This window comes from Hyperoodon ampullatus, assembly GCF_949752795.1.
Source record: "Hyperoodon ampullatus genome assembly, chromosome: 12".
Taxonomy (NCBI): Eukaryota; Metazoa; Chordata; class Mammalia; order Artiodactyla; family Ziphiidae; genus Hyperoodon; species Hyperoodon ampullatus.
This window is the reverse complement of record NC_136925.1, coordinates 59,301,876-59,319,699: the sequence shown is the minus strand read 5'-3', so window position 1 is coordinate 59,319,699 and position 17,824 is coordinate 59,301,876. Positions and strand designations below refer to the sequence as shown.

Below are 17,824 nucleotides of genomic sequence, written 5' to 3'. Positions count from 1 at the left end.
GTTAATCTTGTTGAATTTTTCTTTCTCTTCCATCATTCACAATTTCTTTTCATTCTTCGCTCAGCACTGAGCTGAGGGAATCACCATTGCACCCCTTCTCTAAGGAAATGCCAACCAGCCCAACAGTGGCAGCTCTTTGGATGAATGAAGCTTAGTTATCTCACCAGCAGGAACTTTCTCAAGTTTAGGCGCTTGGGTAAAGGGATGAGGAAAACTGGTAGTTTGTAGCTGATTGGTTGATTCTCTAAAGGGTGGAAAACGAAACCATAAAAGAAAACAGGAGGAGGCTTAGACCAGACTTGTTTGAGTTTTGAGGGTTGAGGGAAATGCTACAATACTAAGTGGCAAACAACAGGACTGATTATAGTCCCTCTTTGGGGGAGAGAGCAGGCCTCAGCTAATCGTGTGGTTGTGTGGTCCTGATGCAAGGGATCTGATCTGTTGATGCTAGTCCTGTAGATGCAAGAGTGGATCTTTACCTTTCTTCTGTATAGAGTGGGAAAGTTCTTGGTCCCTGGATGTGCAGTATCTTATTTGGATCCTGGCAGCAGGCCCAAATGCTAAGTGTCTTCCCCAAAGTAGAGGTTTCCTGTTGCCAGTTCCACTGGCAGCTAAAAAGGCAGTTGGCAAGTTCCTATAGCTTCAAAGGCATATAGACACTAAAGAGAGTTAAGAGTGTGACTCGGAGACATGGATGTGAGACTCATTTGTGTGTAGGTGTACTTGTGTATGTAGATGGAAGAGCACCCCTAAGAGAGTACATAAATAAGAAAGAGGAACACATCCTCATACAGTGTGTTTGTGTGAGCTAGATTTCAACCCTAGTAGGATCGTCAAATTTGTACTTGTAACCTCCCAGATCGACAATTTGGAAGTGTAAGCCAGTAACCTTAAAAATGCAATTATGTGACTTTTCTTTTATGTTATTTAGGTGACTGCTTAGAAAACTGCACAGCCCACCAACAGCTGATGAAATTAGCGAACAAGCAAATCAACTATGTCTTACACTCCAGGAATTGGTGGTGACCCCGCCCAGCTGGCTCAGCTTATCTCTTCCAACATCCAGAAGATCACACAATGTTGTGAGTTGAGTTTTTAAATTTTCATTGTTTGTTTTCAATTCTTCATTGAAACTTGGTGGAGATTCAAAAAAGGACAATTAGTGTTCCTCCAAGAGCAGATTTTAAAAGGCTAGACCTCTTTAGAGTAAAGATAAGGAGTAGAAGAGGTAGCACTTAACTGCATTTTTGTGTAGAGTGTCAGGCACCTGATAAACATTCATTAATGAAAGAAAGATTTAAAAGGATAGATACTTAGGTTTGCATTAAAACTATCAGGTTCTAGATGAGATAAATGAGATTTGATGAAATCTCATAGGTTTGGCACTGGGAAGCACTGTCAAGCACTATCAGTACTCCTCAGAATATATATAAGAAATTTAAAAAAAATCCCTGTAGCAGATTTGAACCTATAGAGTGTTTTAGTTTTTCTTTCTGAATCACAGCTAATCATATACCTAGATTATTCTGGTCATTTTGAGATCAGTATTTTGGCCCTCTGGGCATGCCTGAACTCTTTCAGAGTGTGTTAATATGTATAGTTTTATTCTTCAGCCTACTTCATTAAGGCTACTCTCTTTACCAGAATGCTAAACACACTGTGGAACATCTGAAATGTTTTCAGATGACCAACTGTGTTTCTTTAATCATTAACTTCCCAACAATTATTACTCTGCCTGAATGACTGAAATGAGATATCAGTGTGTTTTGGAGGCAGAGGGAGTAAAACTAGATTATAGATAGTTCTAAGAAAGTGCTGACCTGCACAGCAGTGTAGGATAACCCTTATCCTGATTTGGGGCAGCTCCTGTTTTCTTTGGCTGTCCTTGGAGGAGCAAGGAGGCGGGTAGCGTAGAGGTATCACTTTGTCCCCAGTAGGGTCTATAGGATTGGTACGTCAAGGATTGTTCCAGTTTGTCCTGGGGCACCAGCGTTGGCTGGCTCCACCTTGCTCTTCCTGCTTCAGATCGTTCCCATGGTAGCCAAAAGGGCCTCTCCTTTTTGTGGCTCCCTTGCTGCTGATTAGAAATAGTGCTAGTCTGCCTCAGGCTACTTGTGTGAAAATTATAATTTTAATTTGCACGTGTGGAAAATCAGGACCTTTATCCAAGAAATGAGGCCAGGAGGTCTTTTTCTGTAGGATAGGGCAGGTATCCTGTGTTGGGGAAGCTAAACGGTGTCAGGAATTCTGGGAAGAAGATGAGGAATGACTGTAGTGCATGGAGATTACAGAAGCCTTGTGCACTTAATGGTGTGAAAGATACACGGATTGGAGATGGTGTGTGAGCTTGAACTGGAAGGAAGGAAGCGTTAACTTCAGTCAGGTCACACTCTCTCAGAAAGGGATCAGTTCATGAGACCAGCCAGATGATATGAGGTAGATTGGACCACAGTTGCATATTTATGGCATACTCGATAGCCAAGTGTGTGACTACATCGTGGTTTGGGGCAGTCTTGGAGTACATGGGAGGGTGATGATAAGACCCGAAACTCTTGTTTTTAACAGCCTTGTGAAGAGCCGTTAAGGAGACTGGGACTGTTAACTCTGAGAAGGTACAATCACCACCTTCGGATATTTGAAGAACTGTCCTGTCTAAAACACAAGAAATGTACTCTACTTGATCATAGAGGCCTCCACAGATGAACGGAAGCAACAGCTTGAGAAAGGAATAAGGGGTTTTGAATAATCCTAGTTGTTGAGGGATAGAGTTGTCTACCTCAGGAGCAGTGCAGTCCCTGTTACTAAGTGAACAGCATATGGTGGTGAGATATTTCTCAGGTCTGTAATTAAGACACTGGAATAATGGTTAAACAAATGACTTCATTTTTACGTTGTCTTTATTCATTCAGCAAATAATTTATAGAGCACCGACTGTTTGCTAGTCACTGTTTCAGACCCTGGGAATCGAGCAGTAAGCAAGATCCACAAGGTCCTGTTCTCCTGTAGTTTCCAGTGTGAGGAGAAACTAATGGTTTAAAAATCTAATGAACAGGGGCTTCCCTGGTGGCGCAGTGATTGCGAGTCCGCCTGCCGAGGCAGGGGACGCGGGTTCGTGCCCCGGTCTGGGAAGATCCCACATGCCGCGGAGCGGCTGGGCCCGTGAGCCATGGCCGCTGAGCCTGCACGTCCAGAGCCTGTGCTCCGCAACGGGAGAGGCCACAGCAGTGAGAAGCCCGCGTACTGCAAAAAAAAAAAAAAAAAATCTAATGAACAACATAATTCCCTATGAAGAAAAAAAAATGAGAGTGATGTGATGAGAGCAAGTGATGAGGGAGCAGCTGCCTTAGCTTAGGTGGTTCTCTGAATGTGGAAGAGAAGGGGCTGGTAGTGAGAAAATACTGGGAAAGAGCATTTAGATAGAGGCCACAGCTGGTATTTTTAAAAAGCAGTCCAGAGCTTAGGGTGTTCAGAAAATAGGAAAAAAGGAAAAATCCAGTGTGGCTGAAGCACAGCACTTGAGGCAAGAGTGGCAGGAGATGAAATCAGAGAGGAGGCCAATCAGGTCACCTAAAACCTTGGAGGCCATGTGGAGCTTAAATTTCGTTCTAAGAGGCAGGGAAGAGACACAATCAGATCTGCACTTTGAAAAGATTACTTTGGCTGCTGCTTAGAAAATAGACTTTGAAGAAATAGAAGGAGAACACACAGGCCATGGCAGGGCTCTGATGAGAGAGATGTTGGCTTGCACCAGGGTGGTAGCAAGGGAGATGGAGAGAAGTGATGGATGTACTGTGGAGGCACAGACAGCAGGACTTGCTGATGCATGGGGGTGGGGTGAGAGGGAGAAGGGAGACCAGGATGACTTCATGGTTTTTGCTTTGAGCAACCAAGTGGATGGTGGTGAGTATGTACTAAGATGGGAAGAACTATAGTTCAGGAGATGTGGGGAGAGTTTTGTTTTGGCCAAGTAAATTTTGAGGTGTCTTTTAAACATCTAAGTGGAGATGTCAGACATCTAGTTTAGGTATATGAATTTGGAGATCAGAGTGTCATCGGAATATAAATGGTGTTTAAAACCATAGGTCTAAAATAATCACAAAGGAGTGAGTAGAGTTCAGAGAAGAGTGTTGGAGCATTTAAAAAAATGTAGAAGTCAGGAAACCAGGGAGAAAACACCATAGTCAGGGAAGGAGTGACCAGTGAGGTAAGAAGAAAATCAGGCTCTGCTGGGTTTCCAGAAATTCAAAGAGTGTTTCAAGAATGAGTGAGGCATCATGTGTCTAATGCTGCCAACAGACTGAATGAGATGAAAGCAGAGAATGGGATCTGGCAAACTGGTGTCTTTGAAAGAATAAATCCCTGGATATATTCCAGGGATGCAAAGCTGGTTCAACGACCACAAATCAGGCCATGTGATATACATACACCACATTAACAAAATGAAGGATAAAAATCATATGATCATTTCAATAGATACAGAAAAAACATTTGACAAAATTTAACATTCATTTATGATAAAAATTCTCAACAAAATGGGTATAGAGGGAACATACTTCAACATAATAACAGCCATATGTGATGGGCCTGCAACTAATATCATATTCAGTGGAGAAAAGCTAAAAGCTTTTCCTCTAAGATCAGGCACAAGATAAGGACGCCCATTATTGCCACTTTCATTCAGAAATATTGGAAGTCCTAGAAAGAGCATTTAGGCAAGAAAAATAAATAAAAGGCATCCAAACTGGAAAGGAAGAAGTAAAACTGTCACTATTTGTAGAGGACATGGTATTATATGGAAAACCCTGAAGACTCCATCAAAAAACTGGTAGAACTAATAAACAAATTTAGTAATGTTGCAGGTTACAAAATCAGTACTCAAAATCCGTTGTGTTTCTGTACACTAAAAACAAACTATCAGAAAGAGAAATTAAGAAAATCCCATTTATAATTGTATCAGAAAGGAATAAATTTAACCAAGGTTGTATACTGAAAACTACCAGACATTAAGGAAAGTAATTGAAGAAGACACAAATAAATGAAAAGATATTCCATGCTCATGGATCAGAAGAATTAATATTATGTCCATACTACCCATAGCAATTTACAAATTCAGTGCAATCCCTATCAAAATTACAATGGTATTTTTCACAGAATAAACAGTCTTAAAATTTGTATGGAACTGCAAAAGACCCTGAATAGCCAAAGCAATCTTGACGAAAAAGAACAAAGCTGGAGTCATCACCCTCTCTGTTTTTAAACCCTATTACAAAGCTATAGCAATTAAAACAGTATGGTATTGGCATTAAAGACAGACACATAGATCAATGAAACAGAATAGAGAGCCCAGAAATAAACCCATGTATATATCATCAGTTAATTTACAGCAAAGCCAAGAATATACAATAGAAAAAGGACAGTCTCTTCAATAAATCATGTTGGGAAAACTGGACAGCCACATGGAAAAGAATGAAATGGGACCACTGTCTTACACTATACACAAAATTAACTCAAAATGGATTAGACTTGAACATAAGACCTGAAACCATCCAACTCCTAGAAGAAAACATAGGTGGTAAGCTCCTTGACATAGGTCTTGGCATTGATTTTCTGAATCTGATAACAAAAGTAAGGCAACAAAAGCAAAAATAAACAAGTAGGACTACATCAAACTAAAAAGTTTCTGCACAGCAAAGGAAAGCAAAAAGACAAGAAATAACAGGTTTGGTGAGGATGTGGAGAAAAGGGAACCCTTGTGCACTGTCATTGGGAATGTAAATTGGTTCAGCCACTATGGAAAACAGTGTTGGAGATTCCTCAGAAAATTAAAAGTAGAATTACCATACAATCCAGCAGTACTCTCTCTGAGTTTTTTGTTTTTCTCTCTGAGTTTTTATCCAAAGCAAACAAAAATACTAGATTGAAAATGTATCTGCAGTCCCATGTTCATTACAGCATTATTTACAATAGCCAAGATATGGAAGCAACCTAAGAGTCCATGGATAGATGAATGGGTAAAGAAGATGTGGTGGGTGGGTGGGTGGATGGATGGATGGATAGATAGATAGATATACACAGTGGAATATTATTCAGCCATTAAAAGAAAAAGAATGAAATCTTGCCATTTGCGATAACATGATTAGACCTCAAGGGCATTGTGTTACGTGAAATAAGTCAGAGAAAGGCAAATACCATATAATCTTTCATATACATGGAATCTAAACAAAAACCCAAACCAGAAAAACTAAGTTCATAGGTATGGAGAACAGATTGGTGCTTGTCAGGGGTAGAGGGTGGGAGAAGTGGGTGAAGAGGGGGCTCAAAAGGTAAAAATATATATTTTTTTAATTTAGAAAAAAAGATGGTTCACAAATTTTGATAATTCAAGAAAAGAAAGGTGGTTTCCTATCCACGTTCCAGGTGTAGATGGAGAGGAGGCAGAAGGACTGACCTCTTCCATTTAAAGAGACTTCCTGGGGCTTCCGTGGTGGCGCAGTGGTTGAGAGTCCGCCTGCCGATGCAGGGGACACGGGTTCGTGCCCCGGTCTGGGAAGATCCCACATGCCGCGGAGCGGCTGGGCCCGTGAGCCATGGCCGCTGAGCCTGCGCATCTAGAGCCTGTGCTCCGCAGCGGGAGAGGCCACAACAGTGAGGCCCGCGTACCGCAAAAAAAGTATATATATAAAGAGACTTCCTAGCATCCTACTCACCTCTGCATATATTATTGACCAGAATTTAGACAGTCACATGACTACACCCACTGCTAAGAAAGCTGAAAGCGTCTTTTAGCTGGATTGCAATGTGCTCACTAAAAATGGGGACTGCTCCACTTGAGAGAGAAAGGAGAAATCAGTATTTAGGAGGCAACTAGTAGATTCTACCATGGAAATAGAAAGAGGGTCAAAGAAAAGGTGTATTTTTTCCACTACAAAATAGAGGTTCTAGTGAGAGTATACTTGCAAAAGAATTGTCTTTGAAGGTGAGAGGCGATGGGGAATAGACCACTAATGAGTGGTTTGCCTTTTATCTACGGTACAGATTTGGTGCAGAGTGTGATGGGTAAAGATGGAAAGTTTCTGTCTGAGTGTTTCTAAATAAAATAGGAGGCAAAGGCATCAGATAGAGAATGGGAGGGAAAGTTGTTAGAAGTTTATGGAAAGAAAAGAAAGTGCATTACTTGTAGTTTTGACAGTTGAGAGAATGGATGTACCAGCAGAGAAGCGTCGTGTGGCAGTTGGAGTACTCATTTGAGGTTTGGGTTCATGAATTTAGTGAAACCAGTCATCACGGTGTATATTTTTAATTCTAAGATTCAATGTTTAAATAATGGGAAGTTTAGATTTCGATAGAGCAAGTTATTGCTAAAAATCTAACCTACCATCCAGTGTGCATTACTGATAAGGGCTATGCAGAAATCACGTGGAAGTGAAAGGGAGAAGTGTGAAATTTCAGTTCACTTTTTTCTACATCTGGTAATGCTAATAATACTGGATGTGATTGAATAAGATGGTACTTTACACCACATTAGGTGCTTCTCTTCACACTGCATTTGCATCTTTTGAATTTGTGTCAGTACAGATTATCTAATTTTACAAAAGAAATCTAAAGAGAAGGTCCTGTAAGTAAGGTAATCCCCTTGTACTTAGAATATGTGCATCTGTTCAACTAAAGCTAAAGTCTTCCTGAGTACTGCAGTGGGAAAAGTTTATTTTCATTTTAGCTTTGATTAAGATCAACAAAAACTTGCAAAATATTGAGTTGTATGGTTTAATTTATACCAAAAATATATTGAGTTGTATGGTTTAATTTATACCAAAAATAGCAATCAAAAGACTTTTGATTCTTGGAGGAACCCAAGAGTAACATTTAGTAAGACTGGAATTTTGTGAGTTTTTAAAATAGTATTCTGGCAGTTCTGTTTTGCAAAGAGTAGGAAAGATGAAACAAAATGTTTTTAAACTTAAGTAGTTTTTTTTTTTTTACTGTTAAACTACTTTTTGTTAAAAAAGTAACCCATCTTATTGATTTGCTTTACTTGTGAAGTATTTAAACCACATTACAATAATGTAATTTATATTAAACATAAACTATTTAAATACTATAAATACATAAAAGTAAAATATATTAAACAGAAATAAAATTGTATTAAATAATATCACTTTCTAAGCATAAGTAGTAAACAGATGTTATAAATTAGAACTTCATTAGAGATTTCTCTGTGGAGCATTTAAAATGGCTAAGAAACTATTTTTATACTAGGGGAGAAAGTGTTCTGTTGACTCTGAGTCAGCAAGTTGACTGTGCTCCATCCTTTGCCCTGGCGTTGACAGTATTCTCTGTCACTGGCCCTAACACAGCATTAAATCTTTCTCAACCCAGTGCTCCAGGCAGCCATTCCCAGTAGACTGGAGTCGCCATCTAAATAAAACCGATTGTTATCCAAGGTCTAGAAGATCATAGTGCATCAAAGACATGCTTAGATTTAGTTCTCAAGGTTTTTTTTTAAAAAGTACCATTTTCATTAGCAGTTTGTAGAAAGGAGATATACACTCATTTACCTTTTTTAAAAATTTTTTTAACATCTTTACTGGAGTATAATTGCTTTAGAACGTTGTGTTGGTTTCTGCTGTATAACAGAGTGAATCAGCTATATGTATACATATATCCCCATATCCCCTTAATTTACCCTTTAACATCCATCTGTATTTTTTTTGAGACAGGCTCCTACCTGTGACATATAGAACAAGGATAAGCAAGCCTCTGTGGATTGAAAATGCTGAGCCTATTATATGAGGTGAACCAGAGTAGCGTATTTCACAGGGGCCCTTCACCCTGGAACAAACACACGCAATACAGAAAAATGGATTCGGGACACATGGAACACACAGAAAGAACTCGTGTTTTTGAAAGAAGCAGATAAATATATTGAAATCCATCACATAAGTAAACATTGGGGTTTTTTTTAACTTCAAAAAAAAGAAGTATATTATATATATTGAGTTGTATACCAATTATTAGTATATAGCTCAATGAGTTATGTTACAACACCACACGTCAGGAAATAGAATATTACCAGCCCCCTGAAGCCCTTCTCATGCTTAGAGCCCCCTCCATACTCTCCAGAGGTAACCAGTGTCCCGACTTCTAATGTCATTGTTTAATGTCCCTAGTTTTTAACTTTATATAATGGAATCAAGAAATATGTTTTATATTGAAGTTCTTTCTCCCATTAGGTTTGTGCAGTTCATCTGTGTTGTTACAGGTAGCTGTCAGTCATTTGTTTTCATTGCTGTATTCAAGTATACCACATCTAGTTATTCTTTCTACTGTTGGCGGACATTTGGAGTGTTTCTGTATTTTTGCTTTGTTTGGTTTTGTTTTTTGCTTTTATGGACAATGCTGAACATTCTTGTACGTTCCTTTATTTCATATGTGTGTCTAGGAATTGGGTTGCTGGGTCATAGGATATGTGTATGTTCAGTTGTAGTAGATACAGGTAAACAGTTGCCTAAAGTAGTGGTTCCAGATTGTACTCCCACCAGCCAGGGTATCAGAGTTTGTGTTGCTCCAAATCCTTGCCAACATTTGGCATTTATAGTCTTAAATTTCAGTGTGTCCCACTATGTTGTATATTGCAATTCCCTGATTGGAATCAGACTTTCAGAATGTAGCTGAGCTAAGAAAATCAATGGGACAATAGGAAAAGTTTCTAATTAGGCAAGCTGTATGTGCATGCTTGCTCGTTTCCTGAAATCACATCCAACAGCAGTGTGGCCTGAGTAAGCTGTTTTACCTTCCAAGACATGATTTTCTTATGTATTTTTTCTGTGGGCCGGATTATGGTCTGTTCCAACTTTAACAGGCTATAATTTTAACCAAGTTAAAGTTGTAAAAAAATCCTGAAAGCTCTTCTGACATGCAAGATTATTCTCTTTGTTATTAAGAAACCAGTTGCCATATCTGGAGCCATCATGCATGCTTTTAAACTCCCGTAATGGAAACAGTCATTCACAAGTTAGCCACAAGTGGAGTTCCACTAAGAGTTACATATCTCAGTATTAGGAGGTGGGAGAGTTGCGGTCACAGGGGATTCTGGAGTGAATCATGTCAGAAGTAACTAAGTTATGAGTTGCAGGAAATTGATAGATAGAAATAACCACAGCTGACCATGAAACACAGTCGTTGAGATAAAATTTTCCCATACGTACATATTATAGTAAATCTTACCAGTGCTAATGAGAACTCTGGCATTTGAGTATTGGTTTAAAGAATAATGTAAAAGAGGGCTTCCTTGGTGGCGCAGTGGTTAAGAATCTGCCTGCCAATGCAGGGGACACGGGTTCTAGCCCTGATCTGGGAAGATCCCATGTGCCGTGGAGCAACTAAGCCCTTGCGCCACAACTACTGAGCCTGTGCTCTAGAGCCCACGAGCCACATCTACTGAGCTCGCATGCCATAACTACTGAAGCCCGCGCGCCTAGAGCCCGTGCTCCACAGCAAGAGAAGTCACCTCAGTGAGAAGCCCGCGGACTGCAACAAAGAGTAGCCTCCGCTCGCAGCAACTAGAGGAAGCCCGTGTGCAGCAGCGAAGACCCAATGCAGCCAAAATAAATAAATAAATAAAATTTATTTTTAAAAAAGAATAAAAAAGGAAGATAGAGAGTGGCTAAAAGCTAGCCTTTGGAAAATGAACCCAATAGATCCATTGGTAACTTTATAAAATATACTCAGAGGAATATGTAAGTGCAGAAGTTTTCTGCTTTGTGGCAGAAATATGCATGATATGTCATATGTGCTTATGTGTGTGTTCCGGAAGATTTGAAAAGTCAGAACTTTTTAGGGGGACGTAAAATGTGTGAACTTAAGCCCATGTTATAAAGGTTAAGAGAAGGTGACTGAAAAAGGTCTGTGTTGAATCTAATTGTTTTATTTTTTATCATTTATCTCCTATAGATTAAAGCTGTTGGTCCAACACAGACTTGTTTAGATTTGAAGTAAATATTGGTTTCTCTGTGTTGCAGTTAGCTTCTCATTCTGTGCGCGTCCTTTTCTTGTTTATTAGGCAGGATCAGTGCTTGGCTCTTGTCCCTGTAAAGTCCTTACGACTTTGAGATGAAACATAAAATCTCTACAAAAGCTTGAGCCCTTTTGTTGTTATACTTTTGAGAATGAATGCAGTCCTTTTAACTACAGTCTGGTGAAAGGGACACTAGTTTTGCACCTTAACACATGACTGCAGAAAAGGGAAGCTACTAGTATCATTGAGTTCTCCTTTTTGGTTGCCAGGGCAAATTTTCTTTAAAAAAAGAACTCCAGTCCTGAGAAGTTAATGAATTGACTGGAACTGTATATTTACCCAGGAATTGGAGGTGTTACCTTTTGTTTCCTGGGGTGGTCTAGTGGACAGGAAGGCAGTTTACAGAGGGAAAGGAGTTGAAAACGTGTTCTTCTCTCTCTCTTGCCCTCCTCTCCTCCCTCCCCTAAAATGCCCTTTGTTATATCTACTTCTGACGTCACACGTCTGAAAATACCTGGTTGAATTTTTTCCCCTTGAGGAGAAAAGCTTCAATAGCTTTGATTTCATTGTTGTGATTCTCTTCATGCCTAAGGTGTTGACATAGAACAGAGCTAGGAGTGGAAATTAATGTCTTATCCAAGGGAATTTGAACAGAGAACAACCATCCTTTCTTCTCTCTGGTGATTTTTCCTACATGACAGAACACGAGTGCTGTTTATGACTGAATGTGAGTGAACATTTTCTGTTTGTTTTATGAACTAAAACTTTAAAATATGCTCCAGGGAGCTCTGTCCCTCACTGCTCCTATGTGTGAACCATCTACATGCTTCTGTCCTGAACATGAATTTTCTTACCGTTGGTTCCAACCCCAATCCCTAGTACTGTGTGTCTTTGCTCCCCATTTGCAACCTAAGTGTACATCCTATTGGTTCTCCCTGCAAAATCTGTCCATTTCTCTCCATCTCTGCTGTCACCACCCAGGTCCCAGCTGCTGCTCTTTCTTCTCAGCATGACTGCAGTCTCCGAAATGTTCTCCCTGCTTCCTTTCCTGCCTGTCTGCAGTCTATTCTCCATACTGTAGCCCAGGTGAACAGTCAGACCATGCCGTCTCACAGCTGGAAACTCTGCAGTGATCCCCGTGGCACTCACAATCTGATGTAAATCCCCACCATGTCTCACAGCACCCTCCAGATCTGATCCTGCCCCCATTTGCCAACTCCTACCACTCTCCCCTTTGCAGCTGCAAGATTTCAGATTTCAGCCACATTGGCTGCCTTTTTGCTGCTTGAACAGTTGAGCTCCTTCTTACCTCAGGGCCTTTGTGCTTACTTTTCCTCTGCTTCAGCCATCTTCCCGAATCTTCACACAGTTGGCTCCTCCTTGGCTTTTAGGTCTTAGCCCAGAGGTCACATCCTTAGAGATGTTTTCCCTGACCTATCATTTTTGTTCCTCCATTCATTCTTTTTCTCATTAACCAGGTTTTTGTTTGTTTGTTTGTTTGTTTTGCCGTACGCGGGCCTCTCACTGTTGTAGCCTCTCCCATTGTGGAGCACAGGCTCCGGACGTGCAGGCTCAGCGGCCATGTCTCACGGGCCCAGCCGCTCCGCGGCATGTGGGATCTTCCCGGACCGGAGCACGAACTCGTGTCCCCTGCACCGGCAGGTGGACTCTCAACCACTGTGCCACCAGGGAAGCCCAACCAGTTTGTTTTTGTAATGCCTTTGATCAGTAAATTAAACTACCACATTTGTCTACTTATTTTCCGCATTCCCTACTAGAATGGCGGCTCCTGAAGAGAAAGGGCTTAATATACCTTGTTCACAGCTCTGTTTGTATTGTAAGAACAGTGCCTGGCCATGAGTCAGCCCTCAATAAAATTGGAATGAATGACCTCAAGTAGGTTACCCAATGTATCTAAACTACATTTATCTATTTTCAACAAGTAGGGATAAGTGTACCTCGCATGTAGTAACCATTATAAATGTTTATTTCTTTTCTTTCCTTTGACCTTATGGCAGCAATCTCCCCTCACTCATTTGGTAATGAGATGCTGGCTTGTGAATTCTTTTGTATTTCATCTTTATAATTTTTTGTAAGTGCCAGCATTTTTTTTTCCTTAATTACCAGGGTCTGTAATCTCTTCTGTGGCTGGGGATTATACCTTTATGCAGAATTATATCCCTCAAGAGTTTTGCATACAGGTGCTAATAAGGATTTATTGGATGATGAAGGATAGAACAGAAATGATAGAATAGAAAATTTCAAAAAAGAGAATGTTGTGATTCCAAGATGTGACACTGGAGGGAAGGAACATGGTTTGATAAGATGGGAAGCTCTCAGAAATCCTGACTGCAATGTAAAATCACCTGAATGAGGAAGAAACAAGTTATGTAAAGAAATCTTAGTGCTCGCTTCAGCAGCACATATACTAAAAATGGAACAATACACAGACGATTAGCATAGCCCCTGCACAAGGATGACATGGGGGGAAAAAAAGAAGAAAAATCTTAAAGGAAAGGCACGTTACCTTTCTACCTTTCTGTGAGCCCAGTTCTGAAAAAGAAGCAGTTGTTGAATGTGAATAATGGAAAGAGAGAGGGGAATGAGAAGGGTACAAAAATCACACTATGACACATTGATACACGCAGCATTTGGAAGTACTAGGAACACTTCTAGGGGGGCTGGGATTGCCGCTCCAAATAATTGAAGGGGTGTCAGGTGGAAGAGGGTCACCCTTCCTTCTGTATGATATTAAGGAGGGCAGTTAAGAGATGAGTAGAAAGAAGTTGCAGCAAATGTGAGTGGTCCTTCCAGCAGGGCTTTTCAAGGATGCTGTGGACTGGTACAAGTTACTCATTCATACAGGTGTTTGAGCTTAGGTCAGACATACTTAACAGGTATCTTTTTACTCATTAGTACTGTTTTTTAACCTTCCTCTCACATAAGCACTGTCAGGGTCCTTGTTATGGACTGAATTTCATCCCCCCAAAATTCGTATGTTGAAGTCCCAACCCCCACTGTGACTGAATTTGGAGATAAGGCCTTTATAGAGAAAATTAAGGTTAAGTGAGGTCATAAGGGTGGGACCCTAATCTAGTATGACTGGTGTCCTTATAAGAAGAGGAGAGACACCAGGGATGCCCAGGCACAGAGAAAAGGCCACATGAGGACACAGTGGGAAGGAGGCCATCTGTAAGCCAAGGAGAAGCCTCAGGAGAAGCCAGTCCCACTGGCACCTTGACCTTAGACTTCCAGCCTCCATCCAGAACTGTGAGAAAATAGAATTCTGTTGTTTAAGCTACTAGTCTGTGGTATTTTGTTATGGCAGACCTCACAAACTAAACACAGCCCTGCATTCCTTGGCATGATGCACTAGGATTTAAAGTTATGGGAAACCCAGATAATGGTGAAGTTGGCTCTTGAATCCTGAGATTCTACAGTTTGTTGTAACTAATTGTATTTGAAAAGTAATGTGCACTACTGTGCTTAGGAAGATATTATTGTTCACATGATACAGAATGGGAGAAGAGGTATTTATTTTAACTTCTTTTGACTTTTATGAAAAACTCAAGATTCCGAAAGATGTTTTCATTTACTAAATAGCACATTAAGAAGAATAGTTAATGGATAATAATATAGAAATACCTTTATTAAACATGCATTAATTATAAGATTTGCTTCTATTTGAAGCGACTACTGATAATAATCATAAAGATAAGTCAAGACTGACAGTGTGACACCAGTTGTTTTTTCAGCACTTATCTACCAAAATCACTTACCTGTCAGAGTGCTTCTCCTCAATGGCAACCTGAGGAAAACACCATTAAAGTCAACTTGCGTACTCTTTTACTTAGCAGTAAATCTAAATGATTCCAGAAATATTTATACATAATTACCTTTCTTTTTTTAATGAAAATAAGATAATACTATACTTTTTTTTTTTTTTTTTGCTGCTTGCTTTTTCTCTTCTATGTTGCTTGCATAATTTGTTCTTACATGAATTTGCCATACATCTCAAACCTCTGTGTTTTTTTTGTTTTTGGTTGTTTTTTTTCGTTTGTTTTTTAGTTGTGAGTTAAGTTTTATTTGGGGCAAAATGAGGACTGTAGCCTGGGAGGCAGCATTTCAGATAGCTCTGAGAAACTGCTCAGAAGTCAAACCTCTGTTAATGGACATTTTATCCTAAAATTATATGTTTAAAAGTTGCGGAGCGGGCTTCCCTGGTGGCGCAGTGGTTGAGAGTCCGCCTGCCGCTGCAGGGGACACGGGTTCGTGCACCGGTCTGGAAGGATCCCATATGCCGCAGAGCGGCTGGGCCCGTGAGCCATGGCCGCTGAGCCTGTGCATCCGGAGCCTGTGCTCCGCAACGGGAGAGGCCACAACAGTGAGAGGCCCGCGTACCTCAAAAAAAAAAAAAAAAAAAAAAAGTTGAGGAGCTTACTGTTTATGCTGCCTCCCAAATGAATCCTTCCTCTGAATTCTGTATAAATAAAATGTGGTGCTGATTATACCATAAAATTTTTCATATATATGTTTCCAGACTCTTATTTAAAAATTAATTTAACTATTATTAGATTTTTCCACTATAAATATATTCAGTATGCTCAGTAATTGTATTACAGAGTGGCTTCTCTTATTAAATAAAGTTCGTGGTCAGTTGTGTAACTGCTGCTCAGCTGCCCTGTGATGCTGCCTGTGCGTACAGTTTAGTTGGCTCAATGCTGGTGTGAGAGCGGGACAACAAAACTCAGGCTGGGCTGTTTAGTTTTGGTTTCCTGGAATGGTTTTGACAATTCTTGTCCTCATCTCTTTGACACTTTTTTGTTGTTTTTCACCAATTAATAAGCAATATTTTTCATTAAAGAGTATATTGCCTTTTATACTTACTCCAGTCTGGGTGTTTTCTTAAAGCAGTTATTAATTGGTTTGCATATTAATTGATTTGGAAGAACCCAACGGTTATACAAAATGGTGTTCTGTATGTCTTGGGACATTTCCTTTTCGAGTCATCTTTCTTGTTATAGTGTCATTATCATGATCATTATTTGAAGAAACCATTGTTGCCGTAGCATATTACTCATATTGAGTATGGCCACCAACTTCTCTGGAATAGTTTGTTCTTCATCCCATTTAACGTCCCAAGAGAATGCCTGCAGACATCACCAAGATCCCCTCTTAGCCTGTGGATTATTATTTTTCTACTGGGGAATGTGGAAGCCTTTAGCTAAAAATCCAGCTAAGGCCTGTTTACTTGGCAGTGCTCAGAGCACTGCCTTTCTGCTGAGGTGGAGGAGGAGATCTGGGCAGGGTGGCCCAAATGCATCCAGTGACTTTAGTTGTAGAGTATTGCCTGTACACCCTGCTTTACTCAGAAATCTCATTCTGAAAAAAAAAAAGCCTCATTCTGGAAGATATGTAAGTTAGTATCTTTTAGCTCTCTTTGCTAACTCTTTACTCTGTGCCTCATATTTGGTATTTTGAATCTGTTTTTTGTACATTGTTATTTGATCTTCTAGCCAACTCTGTCAGATGAGAAAATTTAGGTTTGAAGTGGTTAAGTCACTTGCTCAAGTTCATATAACTATTATGGAGAGGCTGGCACTTGAACCCAGGACAGTCTGATTCACATAACACTATGCATTTGGATCCTGTTTTATATTGTACCAGGTCATTGTGCATTTATGTGCATTCATTCATACCATGAGTATTAAGCATCTGTGATGTGCTAGGCACCGTCTGGATGGCAGAGATATTTCAGTGAATAAAACAAGCAAAATACCTACCTTTATGGAGCTAACCTTTAGTGAGAGAAGACGGACAGAAAATAAATAAGTAAATAGTGTATTGGAAGGAGGTGTCAAGTGTTATGAGAAGCAACCTGACAAAAACATAACAGTGGGGATCTGGTATCCTGGAGAGGGGACTGCATTTCTAAATGGGATACATACACGGGGAGCCAGGATAGGCCTTACTGAGGAGATGATAGTTGTACGTGTATTTAAAGGAAGTAAGGGAATGCACCCTTCAGTATCTGGGGAAAGAATGTTCTAGATGGGGGGATAGCAGGTACAGGGGCCCTGAGGTGGGAGCCTGCCTGGGTGTTGGAGGAGTGGAGGAGGGGTCAGTGTGTGCAGAGCATGGAGAGGGGAGAGCAGGGGCTGGGGGGGGTGGCTGGGGGGGCCTTACAGGCTATCGTAAGAACTCGGGCTTCTACTCTGGGTAGAACCAGCCTTTTGAGCATGTAAATAAATGGAAAGTGGATACATAGACAGGAAAATGTTCTCATCTAGTCAGCCTTACACTTTATTTTCTCTCTGTGTAATAGAACTCAGAAGGATTCATTTGTAGAGACAGCATAAATGGTTAAGTTCCCCAACTTTTAAACCTATAAGCTTAGGATAAAATCTCCATTAACAGAGGTTTGGTTAAATGACGTATGGCACAGTCATATAATAGAGTAAGCACAGTGTTGGGCTTAACTAGAGTTTTGGATTTGTCAAGTGGTTAAGGTAAGTGGAGAGAGGGGCTTGAGGATACAAGCAAGAGAGTGAAGATGATGACATTTAAGCTGACTGTGGCATTTAAATTGGGTCAGGAGGCAAGCAAAGGCATGGGGGGAAGGGGAGGTCATGCGAGGGAAAGTGGCAAAGTGGCAGGACCAAAGGATGCTAGGTCCTGGGGGGGTCAGAGGCTCATTGGGGCCAGGGTGCCAGTGGGAGAGAGCTAGACATACAGGAGGTGGTGATTTATCAATGGTGTGTATGAAACTAAGGTTATGGAGGAGTTACGGTTGCTGGTAATGAGAAGGCA

The 17,824-nt window shown here is 40.4% G+C and overlaps 1 protein-coding gene across 1 annotated transcript in view; it reads left to right on the top strand.

The window, feature by feature from the left end:
• Positions 1-991: 991 nt before the first annotated feature.
• Positions 992-17,824, top strand: part of STX7 (syntaxin 7) — a gene marked incomplete at its 3' end in the record, with an annotated part of 40,940 nt that continues 24,107 nt past the window's right edge. The window contains exon 1 of the mRNA XM_079716946.1: positions 992-1,082. Coding sequence (XP_079573072.1) covers positions 998-1,082 — 85 coding nt within the window. The 5' untranslated portion in view covers positions 992-997. The remainder of the gene's footprint in view (positions 1,083-17,824) is intronic.